The sequence below is a fragment of the Euleptes europaea genome, chromosome 2 (assembly GCF_029931775.1).
Source record: "Euleptes europaea isolate rEulEur1 chromosome 2, rEulEur1.hap1, whole genome shotgun sequence".
Lineage (NCBI taxonomy): Eukaryota > Metazoa > Chordata > Lepidosauria > Squamata > Sphaerodactylidae > Euleptes > Euleptes europaea.
The window spans coordinates 132316038-132340558 of record NC_079313.1 but is presented as its reverse complement, the minus strand read 5'-3'; the positions used below and the strand labels follow the sequence as shown (position 1 = coordinate 132340558).

General features: G+C 46.8%; 1 protein-coding gene across 1 annotated transcript in view; it reads left to right on the top strand.

Moving 5' to 3' along the window:
* Window positions 1-24521, top strand: part of NKAIN4 (sodium/potassium transporting ATPase interacting 4) — a 97362-nt gene that overhangs the window by 63252 nt on the left and 9589 nt on the right. Inside the window, exons 4-5 of the mRNA XM_056867657.1 lie at window positions 2355-2552; window positions 24254-24314. Of these exons, the coding sequence (XP_056723635.1) occupies window positions 2355-2552; window positions 24254-24314 (259 nt within the window). The remainder of the gene's footprint in view (window positions 1-2354; window positions 2553-24253; window positions 24315-24521) is intronic.

The following is a 24521-nucleotide window of genomic DNA, read 5'->3' as shown; positions in this document are numbered from 1 at the left end:
GCAAACACAAGGGTCATTTATGCATGGGTATTTTCACTCACGTTCACCCTCCCCCCATCTGTCTCTGTTGTTCCTTGGAGTTATGCATGAGTTTTCCCTCCATTAGAGATGACCTTGCTGCCAGCCCTCACAAATCCCGGGTCTTTCTTTCCTCTGTTAATCCGATTCTTCCCTCTCCCCTGAGCTCAGTCCTGGTGAAATCTCCGCAAAGCATGGGACACACAAGCTTGGTTTCGCTCACAGCCAGTGTCCAAAGGTGGGGATTCAAATACATCCTGCTTCCTGGGAGCTCTTTCTGAGCAGAAGAAAGGCTTTTTAAAACCGAGGGTTGGGTTTCTCCTCCCCTTCTTTTCAGATTGCTCCGTTTTTTGTTTTTTGTTCTTAAAATGCTTTTTTATGCTGCAGTTTGGTTTGGGGGGGACTTTTATCTCACTACAGCCAATTACAAAGCAGTGTTTCAATCGGCGGGGATTCAAATACTTCCTGATTTGAGCTTGGAGACAGCTGGTGCATAGACTCCAAACAGGAAAGTGTGGGTCCAGAGATATCACAATGTCTCTGCCCAACACCACCAATTGTCCATCTCCATCCACCCCTTTAAGCTGCCCGAATGGGCATAAGTACACTATAGATATAAACAAGAGTCATGACTAGGTTTTCCAACACCTCCTCAACAAATGCTGGATAGATTTTAGGGGTGGTGCTGGGGGAAGGCAGAGTCTGGAGATGATGGGATGTCACTTCTGGGTGACACTCTAGATTGCTTGGATTTCAGTTGTAATAACAAGAGATCTCCAGCCACCACCTGGAGGCTGGCATCCCTAAAGATCAGTCTGGCTCCCTTTATAAGCCAGAATGGTTAGGGTTGCAAGGTCCCTCTTCACCACCGGTGGTAGGTTTTGGGGGTGGAGCTTAAGGGGGCGGGGTTTGGGAGGCACTTCAATGCCATAGAGTCCAACTGGCAAAGCGGCCATTTTCTCCAGGTGAACTGATCTCCATCAGCTGGAGATCAGTTGTCATAGCAGGAGATCTCCAGCTCGTACCTGGAGGTTGGCAGCCCTAGAGGTAGGTTAGTTTGGGAGAGAAGGCTGCCCAGAATGGTGCTCCCGGGGTGCCCTAGAACAAGAAGCCAGAGCTGCAAGTGTTGTCTTTCTTGAGGAGCCAGAAATGTATTATTTGGAACTGCGAAGCTTCTTTCCTAACCAGGCAAAATCCTGAACCATCTGCCGTGTTTCTTTACTGCCACAAGGCCCAGATGGCATGATTTGGTTTATTGAAGCTACAAGACAGAGAAAAAGCAAAACTGTGTATGCCGGGAGGGGGGTGAGACAGGAGTACGGAAATAAAAGCCTAAGGCAAGAGGCAGAGAGTGGGGGTTTGGAATTCTTGGGGGTTGGGGGGGGAGATGTCCATTAAGTAGCTATCGATCATGCTGTAGGTCAGTTGCTCAGAGTAATCTGACCCAAGAGGTTAATTGTGACGGGGGTCAGTGGGAAGCCCTGGAAGAAGCCCTGCATCGCAATACCAAAGGGAGAGGAGGAGAGGGAATTGAGAGGGAAATTTATGGGCAATATTTCCCATTCCTGGCACAAAGGAAATTACACTGACCTGTCTGTTATAAAAAATATTTCCACTTCTCGGCCTTTGCAAGTTCAGATGTGAACGTGTGGTCTCCGGTTTCCCATATTTATTTTTCAACACAGTCCCTATACCCAGTTTGTTTTCTTTGTGCATCTCAAAAGAAAGTCTGAGAAATTGCAATGTTGTAAGTAACCAAAGAGCATGGAACATTAGCTTCCTTTCCCTTTTTCCTTTTCCAGCATGGTGTAGTGGTTAAGAGCGGTGGTTTGGAGCGGTGGACTCTAATCTGAAGAACCGGGTTTGATTCCCTGCTCCTCTGCATGAGCAGCTGAGGCTAATCTAACTAGATTTGTTTCCCTGCTCCTACACATGAAGCCAGCTGGGTAACCTTGGGCTAGTTACAGATCTCTTAGAGCTCTCAGTGGACCAGGCTTCCTCGGGAAGTGGTGAGCGCTCCTTCTCTGGAAGTTTTAAAGAAGAGGTTAGATGGCCATCTGTCAGGAATGCTGATTCTGTGATCTTAGGCAGATGATGAGAGGGAGGGCACCTTGGCCATCTTCTGGACATGGAGTGGGGGGGTCGCTGGGGGTGTGGGGGGAGATGGTTGTGGGTTTCCTGCATTGTGCAGGGGGTTGGACTAGATGTCCCTGGTGGTTCCTTCCAACTCTATGATCCTATTATTCTAATGCAGCAGAGACCATCCCACAACGTACTAAAGTGTGCATTAAGTTCTTTGGCTATATTAAAATGAATGTGTATTTTGTCTTCCCCAGGACAGTGAGCTCTTGACCTTTAACATCTCCCGACACCAATCGTGGTGGAGTGAAAACGGTCCCGGCTGCGTAAGGAAGGAGACCCCCATGATGGGCATCAAGGGCTTGGACAGCCATTCCTATGTCTCCGTGATCGGCTGTGCTTTGGAGTATCGCTACATCGAGGTCATGCACAGCGCAGTACAGATCCTGGTGGCTGTGAGTATATGACCCGCTAGGGCCACAAGTCGGGGTTTGTGTTGAGCACTGCAGGGGTTTCTTTTAGCTTTTTCTTCAAATAGAAAACATAGAAACATGGAGCTGGAAGGGACCTCAAGGGTCATCTAGTCCAACCCCCTGTGCAGTGCAGGAAATTCACAACTACCTCCTGCCCCCACTCCCCCAGTGACCCCTGCTCTAGGCCCAGAGAAAGGCAAAAAAACACCAGGATCCCTGGCCAATCCTTCCTAACCCCTAAGTGGCGATCGGCATTTCCCTGTGCATGTGAGAAAGAGCTATGAGAGCCAAGCACTGGCGCAACCCTTCCTCCCCTCCCTATCTGGGGAGCAATTGGAAAATGTTCAGAACCAATTTTGCAGTTCTGAAGATCCCAATCTTTATGATTCCCCCTCCCCTCCAATGCCCAATCCAACAGAATTACAGTATCCATAAATTGTAACATAGATCAAGAGGACTTTGAGGAAACTGCATACATTTCAGTGTATGTGGGAATATTTGAGACGCCACTCAAATTCATTTCTGTGCTTATGGAAATAGCCTGTCCAGACCCACAGGAAGACACTAAGATTTGTCTAGGGTATTGAACAGCAAAGGCTGTTACCATATATGGAACGAGAAATGCCTGATGTTCAAGCTGGTTTCAGAAAAGGAAGAGGCACTAGAGATCATATTGCAAATATACGCTGGTTCCAATTGGCAAAGATGTCAGACAAGGATGTATTTTATCTCCCTATCTCTTCAATCTATATGCAGAACATATAATTAGGAAAGCTGGATTAGATTTAGATGAAGGTGGAGTGAAAATTGGAGGGAGGAACATTAATAATTTGAGATATGCTGATGACACTACATTATTGGCAGAAAATAGTGAAGAGTTGAAACGACTACTGCTGAAAGTTAAAAGAGAAAGTGCCAAAGCAGGACTACAGCTGAACATCAAGAAAACAAAAGTAATGACTACAGGAGAATTACACAACTTTTAAGGTTGACAATGAGGAAATTGAAATTGTTCAAGACTTTCTATTCCTTGGCTCCACCATCAACCAAAAGGGAGACTGCAGCCAGGAAATTAGAAGGAGATTGAGACTGGGAAGGGCAGCCATGAAGGAGCTAGAAAAGATTTTGAAGTGTAAGGATGTGTCACTGGCCACCAAGACTAGATTAATTCATGCCATCGTATTCCCTATTACTATGTATGGGTGTGAAAGCTGGACAGTGAAGAAAGCTGATAGGAAGAAAATAGATTCCTTTGAAATGTGGTGATTAGCCTCCGTCGCTCATGTGGAGGACTGGGGAATCAAACCCGGTTCTCCAGATCAGAGTCAACCGCTCCAAACCACTGCTCTTAACCACTGCACCACACTGGCTCTCCTCTGTGTGTTTGTGTCCGTGCATGTTTCAAGCCTTCGTTATTATGGTGTGCCACTTCAAATGATTCAGTGCGTATGTATAAGTCATCTGGACATCTTTTCTCCCCCGCTCTTCGGTGTAACACTCGGCGCTAGTTCTCCCTTTCGCTTTGTCTTTGGAGCCGAATCAGCCCCAGTTCGGAAGCTGTAAAGCGGAGCACTCCATATCTTGGAGAGGGGGACTCACAGCCCATTCTCCAAATCTGAGACACCCTGTGAAGGAGGTGGGGCTGAGAGAAGTCTAACAGAGCTGTGACTTGCCCAAGGTCACAGCTGAGCCCAGGAGATAATTGGAACCAATTTGGCGGTAGGGGGGTGAATGGGCTAGTGCTTTCCCTTGATCAGGGCTGCTATCATTATTGTGGGTGTTATTTTTTCTGAGATACAAAGAGATTCTTAGGCTTGGGCAAGAGTCTGTGCTCAAAAGTGGAATTGTTTAAAAACACCTGAGCCCTGCACCTTGGGGTGCCAATCTCCAGGTGGGGCCTTGAGACACACAACCCCCACCCCACCCCCAGTAGTAGAATGGATCTCCAGACTACTGGGATCGGTTTATTAGAGAGCCAGTGTGGTGTAGTGGTTAAAAGTGGTGGTTTGGAGGGGCAGACTCAGATTTGGAGAACCGGGTTTGATTCCCCACTCCTCCACATGAGTGGCGGACACTAATCTGGTGAACCAGGTTGGTTTCCCCGCCCCTACCCCATGAAGCCAGCTGGGTGACCTTGGGCTAGTCACAGCTCTCTTAGAGCTCTCTCAGCCGCACTTACCTCACAGAGTGTCTGTTGTGGGGAAGGGAAGGGAAGGCGATTGTAAGCCGGTTTGATTATCCCTTAAGTGGTAGAGAAAGTCGGCATATAAAAATAAATTTTTCTTCCTCTTCCTCTTCTTCTTCTCCTTCTTCTTCTCCTTCTCCTATTAACTCAAAAAATTTCAAAAAATCTGGGGTTTCTAGATTTTCTGAAATTTACCAGTTTTGGCATACCCGAACCAGAAAAATACCGGGAAAATATTGGTGCACACTCCTACATCCAAGTACTAACCAGGGTTATGCCTGATTAGCTTCCCATATCTGATGAGATCGGGCTAGCCTCAGCCATTCAGGCCATTTCCCCCTATTTTACCTGTGGGATGTTCTGTGTCTGAGTTTTTCCACTACTTCAGAGACCAAGGATGGCTGATCTGCATCCCCATAACTATTTTTTCTTAACATCCATCTGAGAGATGACTAATGAGCACATCTCCGTCAGACTTCTCCAGTGCGGCTCTTTTAATCTTCTCTTTTAATTCAGTCCTGCCTCCTCCACTTCTTCCCGTTTGTCTCTTCTCTCAGCCCTCTCCATTTTCTGATTAAAATATTTAAAACGAAGCTCCTCGAAAGGAATTTGAATGGAGGTCAATGCTTGACCTCATACTATTTGAAGAGTACTACTTCAAAATCTTGGGGGCGTGCTCAGATATCTGGAAGACTAGAGAAGTGGAAATTTTATTATTCATAGGGCAATTTTCTTTTCAAAGTTACTTTAATTTGAAGGGGGGTAGCCGTCATCTTTTATGCCAAAGAGAGGAATTGTAGAAGGCTTAGCGTAATGATGTGCGGGAGTTGTGCATAATTCAGTGTATGAAATTACCACTTGGCATCCCTGTCTTCCAAACAGTGAGCTAATATTTCCAGAGAGTTACACCAATGAAGCGTATGGCTCAGATGGGGTAGACTGACACGGGTCCTTGTAATGATTCTTGGAAACAGGGTCCCCTATTTTAGTAGTGGTGGGAGTAGATGTCAAGTCACAGCTGACTTATGGCAACCCCATAGGATTCTCAAGGCAAGAGATGAGCAGAGGTGGTTTGCCATTGCCTGCCTCTGTGTAGCAACCCTGGACTTCCTTGGGCGTCTCCCATCCAAGTACTAACCAAGGCTGACCCTGCTTCGCTTCTGAGATCTGGCAAGATCTGGCTAGCCTGGGCCATCCAGGTAAGGATATTAGACCCAGTTTTAGTAGACCCATACTTATTTATTGACTTACTTCATTTATACCCCACCTTTATCTCCAATGGGGACAGAAAGCAGCTCATATCATTTCCTCTCCTTCATTTTACCCTCCCAACAACCCTACGAAGTTGGTTAAGCTGTGTGACTGGCCCAAGGTCACCCAGCAAGCTTCCATGGCAGAGTGAGGATGGGTCACCTCTGCCATTAGGATTGCATATGATAAAGCACAACAGACTTGTCCATTGCAAATTAAAGCCCACTCCACCGGGGCTCAGGCATCGTCAGCTGCTTTTGCATCCCACATAGATCTCGGTGACATCTGTAGAGCGGCTACCTGGTCCATGCCTTCAACTTTCATCAGGCACTATGCCATGGATGTGGATTCCAGTAATGATGCTGCTGTGGGGAGAGCAGTCCTTAAGCCTCTGTTCAAATGAGCAGTCGCACCCCCACCACCTATACAGGTGAGCTTGCTACTCTCCCATGTGGGACTGCAAAGAAGCCATGACGATGAAGAACAGTGTTGCACTTACCTGTAACTGTTGTTCATCGAGTGGTCTTCTGTGCAGGCACCCATCCCTCCCTCCTTCCCCTCGGTGGACTGCTGTTTTTTGCCACTATTTTCGGCAGTAGTTCCACAGTGGGAAGACAGTTGGACATGGATGGGGGGGAGGGGAAGAAAGCCCTCTATGGAGCTAATCTACAAAAGCTTACAAATTTTTTCAAACCTGTGTCTCCCAGCTCCTCCTCTAACCAGTGAATCACACCAGCCCTCATAAGCCAGCTGTCTTCTCAAAGGAAATGCTGGGATAAGGGCCCCCTAGCCCGGGAGAGATCTCTGGCTTCCATAGGCACAAAGAAGTGCAGTCAAGCCCAGCACCTGGGGAACTGAGGGCAAGGGAAAGTGAAGGCCAAGGAGGAGAAAGCTGATAGCATGATCCAAGCAGCACAAATAAAGAGGAAGACTTTGGAGGGCCAATAAACCAATAACCAGCTGCCAAAGAACCATTTGCTGGCTCCGCTACCAAGCTTGAGCCCCTTGAACCAGGGACTCTTGAGCCAGGACCGCTGATGATACCCCCAGGAGACCCTTCCCAAAGAGGACTCACTCGTGTTACTTAAGGACCCCATGACAACCTCACCTTGTGCTCTCCAGCAGAGGGAACACACCCAACAGGAGCTGATTCATGAACATCTTTGTACACTATTAAGGATGCCTTTTCTGCAGGGAAGGGACTGTAACTCTTACTATGATAAAGAATTGGTGGTGGAAAGTGACATGGTGACCCCGCTGGCTTGTTGCAACCCAAGCTGACTTATGGGGACCCCGTAGGGTTTTCAAGGCAAGGTTCAAAGATGGTTTGCCATTGGGTGTCTTTGGGTAATGACCTTGGTATTCCTTGGTGGTCTCCCATCCAAATACTCACCAGGGCTGGCCCTGCTTACCTTCTAAGATCTGACAAGACCTGCCTAGAAAAATTACTGCATGCCAAAACTTTTTTTTTTAAATTGGGGATACATCTGGGTGCTCTCCAAGGTCCTGCAGAATATGAAAACAATTCCAAGCTTGCTACTCGCTCTGAGTGCTGGATTACGCTTGCAAAAGATCAGTCCCCTCCTGCTTCCAGAAGGATTTCATGGGACACTTGGAAGAATCACACATTGCCTAAAGCCGGATCTCATCAAGGAGGGGACTGACCAGAAGGTGCTTAAAGGTAAAGGTAAAGGTCCCCTGTGCAAGCACCGGGTCACTCCTGACCCATGGGGTGACGTCACATCCCGACGTTTCCTAGGCAGGCTTTGTTTACGGGGTGGTTTGCCATTGCCTCCCCCAGTCATCTTCCCTTTACCCCCCAGCAAGCTGGGTATTCATTTTACCGAACTCGGAAGGATGGAAGGCTGAGTCAACCTCGAGCTGGCTACCTGAAACCGACTTCCATCGGGATCGAACTCAGGTCGTGAGGGGAGCTTGGACTGCAGTACTGCAGCTTGCCACTTTGCACCATGGGGCTCCTAGAAGGTGCTTAAACCCTGTTATATTTAAGGCACACACAATATCTGATCTGCCCAGATGAACGCACTCCACCACACCACTTACCATGTCATAGCAGCTGCATGGCCATCTCCTTGTGGAAAAAAAATAGTATTGATCCTCTGGCGGGCTGCTATCTATCTATCTATCTATCTATCTATCTATCTATCTATCTATCTATCTATCTATCATCTATCATCTATCATCTATCATCTATCATCTATCTCGAGAGAGAGAGAAAGAGAGAGAGCCAGCGTGGTGTGGTGGTTAAGAGCGGTGGTTTGGAGCTGTGGACTCTGTTCTGGAGAGCCGGATTTGATTCCCCACTCCTCCACATGAAGCCTGCCTGGTGACCTTGGGCTAGTTCTCTCAGAACTCTCTCAGACGCACCTACCTCACAAGGTGTCTGTTGTGGAGAGGGGAAGGGAAGGTGATTGCAAGCCAGTTTGATTCTTCCTTAAGTGGTAGAGAAAGTCGGCTTATAAAAACCAACTCTTCTTCTTCATATATATATGTGGTTGGTGGTTGTAGGGGGTCACAGTTTATAAAGTCTGATTATGTTTATAACCATGTATTGGATTTTAATAGAATTTTAATGGAATGCATCTATCATGAAAAGTGAATCCTCAATCCATTATAAGCCAAGAGGTGTTCAGGACCTCTTGGATCATAGTGGGACTCTTATTTTTTTTTTTTAATAGCTTTCTCCCCTTTCCATGGTCCTAATTCTCCTCTGGATAATTTCCTGTTTATGTTGACCTTGAAGCATCTCCTCCTCTGGGCAAACGCCTTGATGGATGGGGCTATAATATGAGAAGCCAATAGATCAAAAAACACTTCCCATTCCATGCTGAGATAAAACATGTAATGCTCCCCCCCATCAGATCTATTCTGGTTACTGCAGGAGGATGTTCTTTAGTAGGCTTTGGGGGATGTGTCAAGGCAATGGAGTGGTTTTCATTCTGCTTCACTCATAAGCACAGAAATGTGCCCGATACGATCTTATTTCAACCCACCTGTAGAAAGTAGAGGGCTCATCACTCCGTGGGAGAGCATGTGCTTTCCTCACACGGCTCTGAGCTTCATGTTCTGGCACCTCCAGTTCAAAGGATCTCAGATACCAGGGGTGGAAAGACATCTCCTTGTGAATCAAACTGGACATGGTGTGGGAAATGGCAATCAGGAAATTAGCAGCTCCGTTTGGCTACTTTGATGGGATATTTAACCCTTTTTTCCTGCCAAGTTCCCATGATCTAAAATCTCTCCCACCTGCAAAAATTCTGTCCTTTTCCCTCAATGGTCCTAACTTAGCTTTGATTTTTTAACAAATGGGAGATTCAGATTACAGATGCTGATTGTCAAACATCAGAGCTAGCATGGTGTAGTGGTTAAGAGCGGTGGTTTGGAGCAGTGGAGTCTGATCTGGAGAACAGGGTTTGATACCCCACCTCCACACAAGCAGCGGAGGCTAATCTGGTGAACTGGATTTGTTTCCCCACTTCTACACATGAAGCCAACTGGGTGACCTTGGGCAAGTCACAGCTCTCTCAGCCCCACCTACCTCACAGGGTGTCTGTTGTGGGGAGGGGAAGGGAAGGTGATTGTAACTGGGTTTGATTCTTCCTTCAGTGGTAGAGAAAGTCGGCATATAAAAACCAACTCTTCTTCTTCCTCATATGGTATTGACACTGTTGCTCAGTGGTAGAGCCTCTGCTTGGCATACAGAAGGTCCCCAGTTCAATCCCCAACAACTCTACTTAAAGGGATCAGGTAGTAGATGATGTGTAGCCCAGACTAGCCTGCTCTTATCAGAGCTCAGAAGCTAAGCAAGACACTTTTTGGGGGGGGAAGCCAACAGGAGCTGAGAAGTATCGGGCAAACTCAGTGAACATGGACAAAGGGAAAATAGCTTCAGATTGCCCACATAGGAATTACTTAGACATGAAAGGAAATGAAAAAAAAGATAGATAGCCACTTAAAGATGCCCAAAGGCACATGCCAGGCAAGTTGAAAGAGAGAAACAGTGTGGAGGTGTTTCTATGCTAATGCTAGAAGCCTCCAAGCAAAAATGGGGGAATTAGAGTGCATGGTTTTAAGAGAAAACATAGATATAGTGAGCATTACCGAAACCTGGTGGAGGGGAGAGAACCAGTGGGATACAGTCATCCCTGGTTACAAACTGTATAGAAATGACAGGGAAGGGCGTATTGGAGGGGGTGTTTCTATGTATATCAAGGAAGGCATAGTGTCTAATAAGCTAGAGACCCTAAAAAGGGCAGACTCGTCCACAGAATCCTTATGGGTGACGATTCCGGGCCCCAAAGGAGATTTAGTATTGGGGACGTTCTATTGGCCCCCTGATCAAATGGCTCAGGGTGATCTTGAGATGGTGAATGAAATTAGGGAAGCATGTAAAGGTAACAAAGTAGTAATAATGGGAGACTTCAACTTCCCTCATATTGATTGGATAAATGTATGCTCCAGTCAAGCCAAAGAGATAAAATTTTTAGACATCCTAAATGACTGTGCCCTTGAACAGTTGGTCATAGACCCAACCAGAGGGGAGGCAATCCTGGATTTAATATTCTGTGGTGCTGCCAGTGACTTAGTGTGGGATGTGGATGTAGTTGAGCCAGTTGGCAATAATGATCACAATGGCATCAAATTTAATTTATATGCAAGTGGGAAAGTGACTGGGAAATCTCACACAATTACCTTTGACTTTAAAAGAGGGAACTTCTCTAAAATGAGAAAACTGGTAAAGAGGAAGTTGAAAGGAACAGTTAGGAGGGTTAAATCTTTTGAAAAGGCTTGGGGGTTACTCAAGTCCACATTACTAGAGGCTCAGCTAGCTTGTATACCGCAGGTCAGGAAAGGTAGTAATAAGTCCAGGAGGTCACCACCATGGCTAACGGGTAAGGTGAAGGAAGCAATTAGAGAAAAAAAGTCTTCCTTCAGTGACTGGAAGGTTTGCCCAAACGAGGCGAACAGAAGCAAACACAAACTTGCAAAAAGGAAATGCAAGCAGATAATTAGAGGTGCAAAAAAAGATGTTGAGGGGCATATTGCTAAACACATCAAAACAAAAAATAAGAAATTCTTTAAATGTATTAGGAGTAGGAAACCAGCTAGGGAAGTGGTTGGACCACTGGATGACAATGGGAGTAAAGGAACTCTAAGGGAGGATAAAGCGATTGCTGAAAAACTAAATGAATTCCTCTCATCTGTCTTCACTGTTGAAGATACAGGGCAGATTCCTTCTCCTGAACAGAGATTTTGGAGAGGGGAAAATGAGGAACTGAGGCAAATAGTGGTAACAAGGCAGGAAGTCCTAGAACGTCTAGACAAACTGCAAACTAACAAGTCACAGGGACCAGACGGTATTTATCCTAGAGTTCTTCAAGAACTCAAATGGGAAATTGCTGAACTTCTAACAAAGATATGTCATATGTCCCCTCAATCAGCCTCTGTACCAGAGGACTGGAGAATGGCCAATGTAACATCCATTTATAAAAAAGGTTCCAGGGGGGACCCAGGAAATTACAGGCCAGTTAGCTTAACGTCTGTTCCGGGTAAATTGGTGGGGAAAGCATTATTAAAGATACAATTGTCAAGCATATAGAAGGGCAAGGTCTGCTGGGCAAAACCCAACATGGCTTCTGTCTCACTAACCTAATAGAGTTTTTTTGAAAGCGTCAGTAAGCATGTGGACAGGAATGAGCCTGTGGATATTGTGTATTTGGATTTCCAAAAAGCTTTTGACAAAGTCCCCCACCAAAGACTGCTAAGCAAACTTCATAGTCATGGGATAAGAGGACTTGTCCTCTTATGGATTGAGAGCTGGCTGAAAAATAGGAAGCAGAGAGTAGGAATCAATGGTCAGTTCTCCCAATGGCGGGATGTGAGCAGTGGGGTGCCTCAGGGATCTGTGTTGGGACCGGTGCTTTTCTTCCTGTTCATCAATGACCTGGAGTTGGTGTTAAACAGTGAAGTAGCCAAGTTTGCAGATGACACCAAATTATTTAGGGTGGTTAAAACAAAATCGGACTGGGAAGAGCTCCAGAAGGATCTCTACATACTGGAAGAATGGGCATTAAAATGGCAAATGAGATTCAATGTGAGTAAGTGTAAAGGGATGCATATTGGGGCAAAAAAATCCCAGCTTCACATATACACTGATGGGATCTGTGCTGGCAGCGACATACCAAGAAAGGGATCTTGGGGTGGTAGTGGATAGCTCAATGAAGATGTCAACCCAGTGTGCGGCTGCTGTAAAAAAGGCAAATTCCATGTTGGCCATAATTAGACGAAGAATAGAGAATAAAAGTGCTGATATCATACTGCCCTTGTACAAATCTATGGTGAGACCACACTTGGAATACTGTGGACAGTTCTGGTCACCACACCTAAAAAAGGATATTACAGAGCTTGAAAAGGTGCAGAAAAGAGCAACCGAAATGATTAGGGGACTAGAGCAACTGTCCTATAGAGAGCGGTTAGGACGCTTAGGGCTGTTTAGCTTGAAAAGAAGGCGGCTAAGGGGAGACATGATAGAGGTCTATAAAATTATGCATGGTTTGGAGAGAGTGGACACCCTTCCAGCATTAGCAATGACCCTGGGTTCTAGTATTATTATTATACTAGTATTAGTATAGTATAGTGTAGTATTATACTAGAACACGGGGTCATCTGCTAATGCTGGAAGGGTGAGAGATTCAAAACAGATAAAAGGAAGTAATTTTTCACACAACGCATAGTTAAATTGTGGAACTCCCTGCCCCAGGATGTGGTATGGCTGCCAGCTTGGAGGGCTTTAAGAGGGGAGTGGACAAATTCATGGAGAAGAGGGGTATTCATGGCTATTAGTTAGAATGGATACTAGTCATGCTGCATACCTATTCTCTCGAGTATCAGAGGAGCATGCCTATTATTTTGGGTGCGGTGGAACACAGGAAGGATGGTGATGCTGCAGTCGTCTTGTTTGTGGCTTCCTAGAGGCACCTGGTTGGCCACTGTGTGACTTGACTGCTGGACTTGATGGGCCTTGGTCTGATCCAGCAGGGCCTTTCTTATGTTCTTATCATCAATTGCCACATTGCCTTCAATTCCAATTTAGGTAACCAGTGCTTGAGAATGGCCTGGCTGGATCACAGCAGAGTTATAGTGACATGCTTTTGATGGAAGAGTGTCCAAAAAGTAATGCAGAGAGAAAAAAGAACGGGAAGTCCAGTGGAGGGATGCCTCTCTACTGTCTGGGGGAACATAAGAAGCTGATTCAGATCAGTGTCTGTATTGATCCTCCTAGACCCAACTCTGATTTTTGGACTTACAGCAGTCAGCGCAGGGGAGATGACAGAAGATGAAGAAGATGATGATGATGAAGAAGAAGAAGAGTTGGTTTTTATATGCCGAATTTCTCTATCACTTGAGGAAGAATCAAACCAGCTTACAATCACCTTCCCTTCCCCTCCCCACAACACAGAGAGCGTGACTAGCCCAAGGTCACCCAGCTGGCTTCATGTGTAGGAGTGGGAAAACAAATCCAGTTCACCAGATTAACGTCCACCACTCATGTGGAGGAGTGGGAATCAAACCCGGTTCACCAGATTAGCCTCCGCCACGCATGTGGAGGAGTGGGGAATCAAACCCGGTTCTCTAGATCAGACTCCACTGCTCCAAATCACCGCTCTTAACCACTGCACCACGCTGATTGCATGAAGCACACTAAACTCATGCCGCTGATACTGGCAAGGTCCTCGGTCTAGAACTGCCCATTGAGTGTGTTGCTTAAGAATATAAGAAAAACCCTGCTGGATCAGACCCTGCTAGATCAGACCCATCAAGTCCAGCAGTCCATTCACACAGTGGCCAACCAGGTGCCATTAGGGAGCAAGACGACTGCAGCATTGTTATCCTGCCTGTGTTCCACAGCACCTAATACAATAGGCCTGCGCCTCTGATCCTGGAGGGAATAGGTATGCATCATGGCTGGTAGCCATATATAGCCTCTCCTCCGTGAACATGTCCACTCCCCTCTTAAAGCTTTCCAAGTTGGCAGCTATCACCACATCCTGGGGCAGGGAGTTCCACCATTTAACTATGCTTGGAAAAGGTGGAAGGAAATTATAAAGCTGTGCAAAGATAACACCGCAATGGATTTGCTGTTTCTTAAATTTCAAAATGTCAATGCCTTTCTTTTTTGCCTGCCCTTCCACTGAGGAGGACTTCCAGGCCGGAGTTGGATTTCATCGCTGCTGGCGGTATATCATTCATATTTCATGTAGAAGGCAAAGCTGCTAGGAGTTTTCGATATCCCTAAGGTGTTGGGGTTTAATTATAGTTTTGCTCAGACCACACGGCAGTGCAGCTTGCGCTCAGACGATGTGCCCTTCCTCAAATCCCTCTGCTCTCGAAATCTCTCCATGCCAGATGAGCTGGGAGGCTGATGTAACCTTTCTGGGTAATGCGGGAGGACTGAACAATTGAATAAACAGTAATTCATTATTGATGGAATCCTGTGTTTGTCAGGGAGGGGAGGATGAGATCAAAGCAGAACAAAGATTTTAAACGCTAAGCAGGGCATATGGAAAGAGGGCCTTTGGTGGGGGCAACGGGGCCAGAAACAAGTGACACAAATGTCTAACTGGGTCAGAAGACCAGCACCTAAGATAAGATTGCCAACCTCCAAGTACTCCAAGTCTAACACAGATAGGCCGCACAATAAATATAACTGCACAACAAATATATATTACTAACATGTAAACTACTAGTGCATCAAAAGTACACAATCATGACTACAACAAAACATAATCATGACAATAAGAGTCAAATTCCATGTACAATTGATTCCAGGTAAGTAGACTCATCCAATAGAAGGAAGATCAGAAGGTAAAGAGGAAGACGGCCATTTCAAATTTCTTCATCAGTTCCACTTCAACGACCTAATGTGTCATGTCTCTTATTTCCTTACCTGTGATTTAGAATAAGAAGATTATTGTATAGACTTTGACTTCAGAACAAATTGTACATGGAATTGGACTCTTATTGTCATGATTATGCTTTGCTGTAGTCATGATTGTGTACTTTTGATGCACTGATAGTTTACATGTTGATAATATAGATTTTTTGTGCAGTTATATTGTGCAGCCTGTGTTAGACTTGGTGTGACTGTATTGTATACACAGAGGTGTCATTATTTCATCACAACCCCCAGGTACTAGCTGGAGATCTCCCGCTATTACAGCTGATCTCCAGCCAATATGAGATCAGTTAACCTGGAGAAAATGGCCGCTTTGGCCATTGGACTCTATGGCATAGAAGTCCCTCCCCAAACCCCGCCCTCCTCAGGCTCCGCCCCCCAAAATCTCCAGGTATTTCCTAACCTGGAGCTGGCAACCCTGACCTAAGAGCATATCTGCTGGTAAGGGTAGAAAGGGTTTAGAAGTGTGTATGATTTGCCTCTAGGTCAGTGATGGCGAACCTTTTAGAGACCGAGTGCCCAAACTGCAACCCAAAAACCCACTTATTTATCACCGAGTGCCAATGCAGCAATTTAACCTGAATACTGAGGTTTTAGTTTAGGCATTCCCACACATTTGGAGTCATGCATAGTTTGGTTCAAGTCCTGCAGCACCCTAGAGACCAAAAAGATTTGCAGGGGGGGCGGGAGAGAGATCTAGCCATTTATGCATGGGAGGTTTTGGCTTGGATTTGCCGCTCTCCAGATGCACATTTCCCTCATCCGAATTCTCAAAACTCAACATGTAGTTTTGAGAATTCAGACGGGGAAAATGTGCACCTAGAGAGCGGCAAATCCAAGCCAAAACCTCCCGGGCAAGAAAGAGCCTCTCTCTTTGGAGAGCCAGAGGTCCCTTCCTCAGATACAAGCAGGAGCGGAGACCCCGAGCCCCTCTATCCCAGTCGGAAGGCGGGGAGGGGTGTTGCAAAGAAGGGATGCGGGGGGGGGGGGACAATGCAAAATTGCCAGCAGCTTGGTTAGAGCTGGGGAGAGGGGTGGAGAGGGAGCAAGAGAGAGGGCGAGAGGAAAAGGAAAGGCCATTTATGCATGGGAGGTTTTGCCTTGGGATTTGCCGCTTTCTAGATGCACATTTTCTCCATCTGAATTCTCAAAACTCTGCTCTCCAAAAGCACATTTGCCCCAGCCAAATTCTCAGAACTCAACAAGCCCCCGTGCAGTTTTGAGAATTCAGATGGGGAAAAATGTGTACCTAGAGAGCGGCAAATCCAAGGCGAAACCTCCCGTGCGTTTTCGCCCAGAAAGAAACGAGGAGCTGCTTCTTCCAAGGGGGAACCCCCCCCCATGCATAAATGTCCAAGAAGAAGCCCCAGAGAAACCCTGCAATGGAGGGAACCCCTGGGGAGGGGGGGAAGCAGACGGGCTGGAAGTCTCCTCTCTCCAGAGAAGGCGGGCCCCCTGATGCAAAGGAAGGGAAGAAGCAAGGGGGGGATTGAGGGGGCCAGAGAGCAGCAGCCCCTCTCCCAGCGTGGCACTCACCCTTCCTGCCGGCAGCCCCAGGCGGCCTCCCGTCACCAGCAGCCCAAGTTCAACGCCTTCGTCCCTGGCCGGCCACGCGCAGTGCAGGAACCACGAGGCAGGAACCACGAGGCACGTCGGGAACCCGAGGTAGAGATGGTTGGGTCAGAGCCGGAAAGGCCAGCGGCTTGGAGGAACAGCTGAGCCGGCCGCAGCTCAGCTGAGAGAGGGAGGGTCCAGACGACCCGGGAGGCCTTTTGAAGTGCAGGACGGGAGGCTCGGGAGGGGGCGGGCGAGCCACTTACCCGTGCGTGCCGGCAGAGAGGGCTACGAGTGCCGAAGTGGGCACGCGTGCCATAGGTTCGCCAACACGGCTCTAGGTCAATCATGCGCATGCAAGGAGGGATGACAGAGATTGGGCAGTGTGGGGTAGTGGTTAGAGTGTCGGACTACGATCTGGGGAACACAGGTTCCAATCCCCGCTCTGCCCTGGGAGCTCAATAGATTACCTTGGGCCGGTCTAACACTCTTAGCCTAAACCTGCCTGACAGGGCGGCTGTGGGGATAAAATGGAGAAGAGGAGAATGATGGAAACTACTTTGGATCCCCATTGGGGAGAAAAGTGGGTTATAAAGTGGGAGGGGCTGTGGCTCAGTTTGTAGAGCACCTGATTGGCATGCAGAAGGTCCCAGGTTCAATCCCCGGCATCTCCAGTTAAAGGGACTAGGCAAGTAGGTGATGTGAAAGACCTCTGCCTGAGACCCTGGAGAGCTGCTGCCAGTCTGAGTAGACAGTACTGACTTCAATGGACCAAGGGTCTGATACAGTATAAGGTAGCTTCATGTCTTCAAATGAAATAAACACATAAATAGATGAAATTGGGCGGGGGGATCAGCATGAATGAACCATTGCGTGATACTACCCTTCAGTACACTGCCCTACAGTGTGTAGTGGTTAAGAGCGGTGGGCTCTAATCTGGAGAACCGGGTTTGATTCCCCACTCCTCTACATGAGCGATGGACTCTAATCTGGAGATCCAGGTTTGATTCCCCACTCCTCCACATGAAGCCTACTGGGTGACCTTGGGCTAGTCACAGTTCTCTCTCAGATCTCTCAGCCTCACCTACTTCACAAGGTGTCTGTTGTGGGGAGGGGAAGGGAAGGAGATTGTAAGCCGCTTTGAAACTCCTTAAGGTAGAGAAAAGCAGGTATAAAAACCAACTCCTCCTTCTTCTCCTCCTCCTCCTCCTCCTCCCTTACTCTGTTGCTGAGAATCCCTGCCTTGTAGACTGGATGGTTACATTGCTAGTCATTCAGTGGCATTGCCTTCCTCACAGGGTTGTTGTGAGGATAAAATGGAGGAAAGGGGAACAATGTCGGCTGCTTTTCATCTTCCTTGGGGAGAAAGGCAGGGTATAGATGAAATAAAGTAAGTAAATAAATGTTGGGGAGACAGGGCATCCTTTCAGCTGTCATAATCTTGAACTCCTGAGATAGAGAAGGCTGTTGGTCATCTGAATTAGTAAATAGAAGGATCCAGCTGCACATAACCTTTTCAAGGACTTTGGAAGTTATAACTCTCAGCAACCAGGGCTTGTATTTCTGGGGCACTCATGAATTTTTAATCATCCACGATGTATTTTTCTACTCAACTTTCCTAAGTGTCAGACAAGGGGCAAACATTGCAGGATATTTTTGTTGTCGCTAAGCTTGACAATCAAAGTGTGATAAGCCGAGCTTCCTCTTTGGTCCTTTGAAACTGAGAAGATCCTTGATTTCCATCTCCACTTTTCATCTCTACTCCTCTTTAGAGGTCAGGTCAGCTGACGCCTGGAGGAGGCGGGGATCTGAGCACCAGCCCCCACTGGGCAGTGCGTATCTAGAAAAGGAGGAAGAAAAGAAATATGTCTCATATCCTTTCACTGAAAACCGAATGTTTGAGTCTTATGTATCTTTCAGAAGCAGCGTAAGATATTTTGCTTCAAGTTATCTTTTAATGGCCACAGAGAATTAAGCCTGGATGAAGGGGCCGTGGCTCAGTGATAGAGCCTCTGCTTGGCATGCAGAAGGTCCCAGGTTCAATCCTTGGCATCTCCAGTTAAAGAGACTAGGCAACTAGGTGATCTGAAAGACCTCTGCCTGATACCTGGAGAGCCGCTGCTGGTCTGAGTAGACTAATACTGACTTTGATGGACCAAGGGTCTGATTCAGTAAAAGGCGGCTTCAAGTGTTCCTCATGGGGAGGGGCTGTGCCTCAGCAGTAGAGCATCTGCTTGTCATGCAGAAGGTCCCAGGTTTAATCCCCGGCATCTTCTGTTAAAGGGACTAGGCAAGTAGGTGATGTAAAAGACCCCTGCCTGAGACCCTGGGGAGCCGCTGCCAGTCTGAGTAGACAATACTGACTTTGATGGACCAAGGGTCTGGTTCAGTATAAGTCTGCTTCATGTGTTCATGTGTGATTTATTCCATGTGATCAGTGGTTTTCTAGTTTAATCTTACTCCTATCTTTTCTGAAAATTGGGGGTGGAGTGAATAGCTCAGTGGTAGAGCATCTGCTCAGCATGCAGAAGGTTAGTAGAGTTAGAAGTTCTCGGCTTTGTCCAGATTGTATCCTGAGATTATAGCAGTTGGCTCGATAGCACTTGGCTCAGTGGTCGAGCATCTGCTTGGCATGCAAAACGTCCCAGGTTCAATCCCCAGCATCTCCAGTTAAAAGAATCAGGCAGTAGGTGATGTGAAAGACCTCTGCCTGAGACTCTGGAGAGCTGCTGCCGGTTTGAGTAGACCATACTGACCTTGATGGACCAGTGGTCTAATTCTCTATAAGGCAGATACTTGTGTTTAGGGGTGTTCAATTAAACAATAATGCAAAAATTTGTCCAAAGGCAGGTTGGAGGTTGTTCAGGGCTTTCAGTGCCATTTCCAGCACCACGGACAGTTCCACGGCCACTTACCTATCTAATCCTAAACAGAGTTAGGACCTTCTAAGGTAATTGAGTTCAGTGGCCTTAGAAGAGTGCAACTCCTTAGGATTGCAATGTAAATCATCTAGACAACTCCATTTTGATCTGCTGCCCACCCTGTTTTCCCGCTTCAGGCAGGGCAAGAGCAGCCAGCCAGTGTGGTGTAGTGGTTAAGAGCAGTGGTTTGGAGTGGTGGACTCTAATCTGGAGATCCGGGTTTGATCCCCCAATCCTCCACATGAGCAGCAGACGCTAATCTGGTGAACCTGATTGGTTTCCCCACTTCTACACAGGAAGCCAGTTGGGTGACCTTAGTCACAGCTCTCTTAGAGCTGTCTCAGCCCCACCTACCTCATAGGGTGTCTGTTGTGGGGAAGGGAAGGAGATTGTAAGCTGGTTTGATTCTCCCTTAAGTGGTAGAGAAAGTCGGCATATAAAAAACCAACTCTTTTTCTTCAAGGCTGCAATTGCTGATGGTATGTCTTCTCCTGCTGCCCCTATTATTTAATTGGGCTGAATTCCCAGCCTGTGAAGATTTCTAAAAAGCTCAAAAGCTTTTATGCTGTTTTGTGATGCACATTGCTTTGAGCCTAATAAAAGATGAAACTTTTTTTTTAAGTTTGTGGCCCAACTTAACCTTGTCCCAAGGCAAGTTTCCACCTCAGCCAGTGATAGGGCCACCATGCCTGCTTAGACCCCACCAGGGTCATCTAGTCCAACTACCCCTCCCCCCATTGGGGTGTAACATCTTTGGCTTTTCAACATCTCTTTCTCCTTACATTTCTAAATAGTGTTTAAGTGCATTTCCTTTTCTCAAATGCTGGATTTTTCCATGTTAATCCTCAGGATGGATAAATGTCATTTGTTTTTCTGTCACCCTCCTAAGTATTTTTTTAATGTCTCGTACAACAGTTATACAAATGTGACTTTGCCCAATGCTTGGTACACACAGCTAGATTTTTTTAAAAACCTGCAGTAGCCATCTGGAAAACGGCTAGATCTTCTTCTTCCATCTACCAAGGGAGATTAAAGAGCTTGCTTAAACTGCATGTTCATTTAAGCAGCTACATAGCTCGGGGCACTATATATGGGAACAATCTCATTTTATTCCCATAATTTCTTGAGCTGGCGGCCTGGAGGTTGGCAGAAACTGAAGCACAAGAAGATAGTCAATGAGCCACCAGCCCATGCCTGAGCAATGAGCTGCTCCCCAGTCAAGAATTCAATTACCCCTGGTGCCATCTGATCCCCGTTGAGTGTGGAGTTGCAATACCTCACTCTTGCCATCAGCAGTGGTGGTGCTGTTGCACAGGGGAGGTCTTGCTCCTGAAAACTACCACAAAGGTGTCGTAAGGTGCCTGGAGGGACCTAAAGAGAATTAATTTCCATGCGTGCAAGCAGTATACCTGTGAGTAACAATATGTTGGGGTCATACAGCAGAAGGGTGTGGCCTTTGTGTCCTGCTTGGGCATCTCTGTTGGCCACTGTCAATCATGGAATGCTAAGCTTGATAGACCTTTGGTTGGATCCAGCAGAGATCTTCTTACATGCCCAAGATCTATCAAATATATATTTTATCCCACCCTTGCTCCAAAGACCTGAGGCTCCTCCCATCCTCATTTCATCCTCACAGCAACCCTATGAGGTAGCTTAGGCTGGGATTGCCTGGTCCAAGGCTGCCTAGTGAGCTTCAAGAAAAAGAAGAGGAGGAGGAAGAGGAGGAGGAGTTGATTTTTATATGCTGACTTTCTCTCCCTTTTAAGGAGAATCAAACCAGTTTACAATCACCTTCCCTTCCCCTCCCCACAACAGACACCTTGTGAGGTGGGGCTGAGAGAGCTCAAAGAGAACTGTGACTAGCCCAATGTCACCCAGCTGGTTTCATGTGTAGTAGTGGGAAAACCAACCCGGTTCACCAGATTAGCATCCACTGCTCATGTGGAGGAGTAGGGAATCAAACCTGGTTCTCCAGATTTGAGTCCACCACTCATAACCACCACACCACACTGGCTCCTAAACACTACACCACTCAAGGCAGTGCTGGGGATTTAACGCCAAGTCTCCCAGTTTCTATTCTGACTCTAACCACTATACCACACCGGCTTAGCCTTCCCTCCTCTTACAGTCTCAGCATCAGAATAACTACTAACAGCAATCTGGGAAGTTACGCCCCCAGCAATCAGTGGTGCATAGATTTTGCATGGCCTTCGCACAAGCCTGCTGAATGCTTGTGCAACCAGGGACTTGTGCTCGAATTGCGACTCCTGCCAAGAAGACCAGACCTCGATTCCAAGAGTTCCCAGAGGCCCAACTGCTTTGTTTTCCACTGTGAACTCCATCCTCTTTAACGAAGAATTAGAGTCTACCAATTACTCACACTGCAGGAAGACAGAATGATGCATGAGGAGGCTCTGGAAAGTGGAGTCATTCATTTTTAATACAAGAGCAACATACATCACACCCCTGAACACCGGGAGGGATAATGAGGTTTTGGTGGAGGGATTATGGGATGCATTTGAGTCGGGCCAGCCTTTCCCGATGTCCCCGCTCAGAAATTGAGTAATGTTTGATATTGTTTTGAGGGGGAAAGCCGCCTTGCCAAAGGTGATTCTCCTGAGCTTTTTTATCAAGAGTTACAAGCACCAGGAACAAAAGAGCAATGATCTCCCCCCTTTCCCCATCTCTTGGATCTGCTGGATGCTAGGAAAACATCTGGTCAGCCAGGCAATGGGGCAGCAAGAGAGACTCCTGGCAGACCTGGGAGTTACTTTCCTATCCGATTGATGAACTTGGGTATTATTGAATAATTGCTGGGCTGCAGGCATTTGCAGTGTTCCACAAGAGAGATTGGTGTTAGCGCTCAAAGGAAAAGAAACAGGCATCCCATTTGAGAGCCAGCGTGGTGTAATGGTTAAGGGCGGCGGACTCTAATCTGGAGAACCAGGTTTGATTCCCCACTCCTCCGGTAGAGAAAGTCAGCATATAAAAACCAACTCTTCTTCTTGTTCTGTCTTGTTTAATTTGATTGCTAGTAAACTAGGGTTGCCAGTTTTAGTTCAGGAAATTCCTGGAGGTTTGGCAGATTTCCCCATGCCTGGGGAGGGCATGGTTTGGGGAGGGGACCTCAGCAGAGTATAATGCCACAGACTCCACCCTCCAAAGCAGCCATTTTCTCCAGGAGAACCAACCTCTATAGCCTGGAGATCTGATGCAATTATGGGAGATCTCCAAGCAATGCCTGGAGGTTGGCAATCCCACTAGTAACAATGGGATGTCTAGTGTTGGTTTCAGGCAGGGTTAATCCCCCTTTTCTTCCCCTTTTCGGCCCCAATCCAAACTGGGCAGATCTGATTACAGCTCTCTGGCATCTTCTCCCACTCTGCTGCGCTGATCCAGCCCCTAGAAGTGTGTGTGCAAAGTGCCGCCATGTCATCGCCAACCTATGGCAACCCAGTAGGGTTTTCAAGGCAAGAGACTAACAGAGGTGGTTTGCCTTTTGCCTGCCTCTGTGTAGCGACCCTGGATTTCCTTGGTGGTCTCCCATCCAAGTACTAACCAGGGCTGACCCTGCTTAGCTTCCAATATCCTTTCCTTTATCCCTTAGAAGCTCCTTGATCCATTGATCTTGAGCAGCATAAGGACTGAAACAAATCTTGCCATTGACAATGCAGCCTTGGGACCCCTGTCACTTAGTAAAAAAGGCATTATGTCAGACACAGAGGCATTAGATTTATATGTTAAAAGGGGAGAGATATAACGTGATCGGAGTTCCTCATAAAAGCGGCATTCCAAGAGGGCATGAGCTAATGAATCAATAAAGCCAGTAGAGCAAGGACAGGTCCTGTCTGGGTATGGTATATTCAAAATTCTGCCCTGCATAACCATAGAGGGGTTAGCATTCAGTCTAGCTAAACAGAAGGCTCTAGAAAGACGAGGAGTTGTCAAATAATAAGTATAAGCAGGCAAACAGTGTGGTGGTGGTATTCTGAAGAACTGGGATGAACAAACGCAGCGAGCACGAAAAGTAGTGCTGTTATAATCAAGCTCTTTAATGCGCTTTTTAATTTTGGTGAAAGCTTCAGTTTCCCAATATCTGATGAGATTATGCTAACCTGGGCCATCCAGATCAGAGCAGATGAATAATGGTGGTTTGCCATTGCCCATCTCAACGTAGCAACCCTGGACTTCCTTGGTGGTCTCCCATCCAAGTACTAACCAGGGCCAACTCTACTTAGCTTCCAATATCTGATGAGATTATGCTAGCTGGGGCCATCCAGGTCAGGGTAGATAAATAATGGTAGTTTGCAAATGCCTGTCTCTATGTAGCAACCTTGGACTTCCTTGGTGGTCTCCCATCCAAGTAGTAACCAGGGCCAACTCTACTTAGCTTCCAATATCTGATGAGATTATGCTAGCTGGGGCCATCCAGGTCAGGGTAGATAAATAATGGTAGTTTGCAAATGCCTGTCTCTATGTAGCAACCTTGGACTTCCTTGGTGGTCTCCCATCCAAGTAGTAACCAGGGCCGACCCTACTTAGCTTCTGAGATCTGACAAAACCAGGCCAGCCTGGGCCATCCAGGTCAGGGAAGCACCTAGAAGACACCAATGCAAAGCAAAAGGCATTCAAAAATCTGATGTCTACAATGCACGCAATCTCAATCTTTATTGAAAACAGTCATAGACCAGCACAGGATGTCTACGATGCAATGTATAGTTGAGGTTCCCACAGAGTGGTCATTGGAGCAATAGACAGTAACATCGCTCAATTTGTTTGCTCTTGTGTTTTTCAGTTGGTGGGCTTCGTCTACGCCTGTTATGTTGTCAGTGTTTTTACAGAAGAAGAAGACAGCTGTAAGTATTCCGTCATTGGGGTTGGATGAAATGCTCTTCTGCCAAGGACAAAATGCTTGAAGCCTCTGGCTGGCTGTGTATCATGTTGGACAAGCTGGTTACAAAGGATATTCTCACATATGTGTTTGTTCCTCTGTGACTGTCACATCAGCGAGGGAGCCGGTTGTGTGAAATGGTCATTGCCGATCAAAAAGCACAAGAATAATG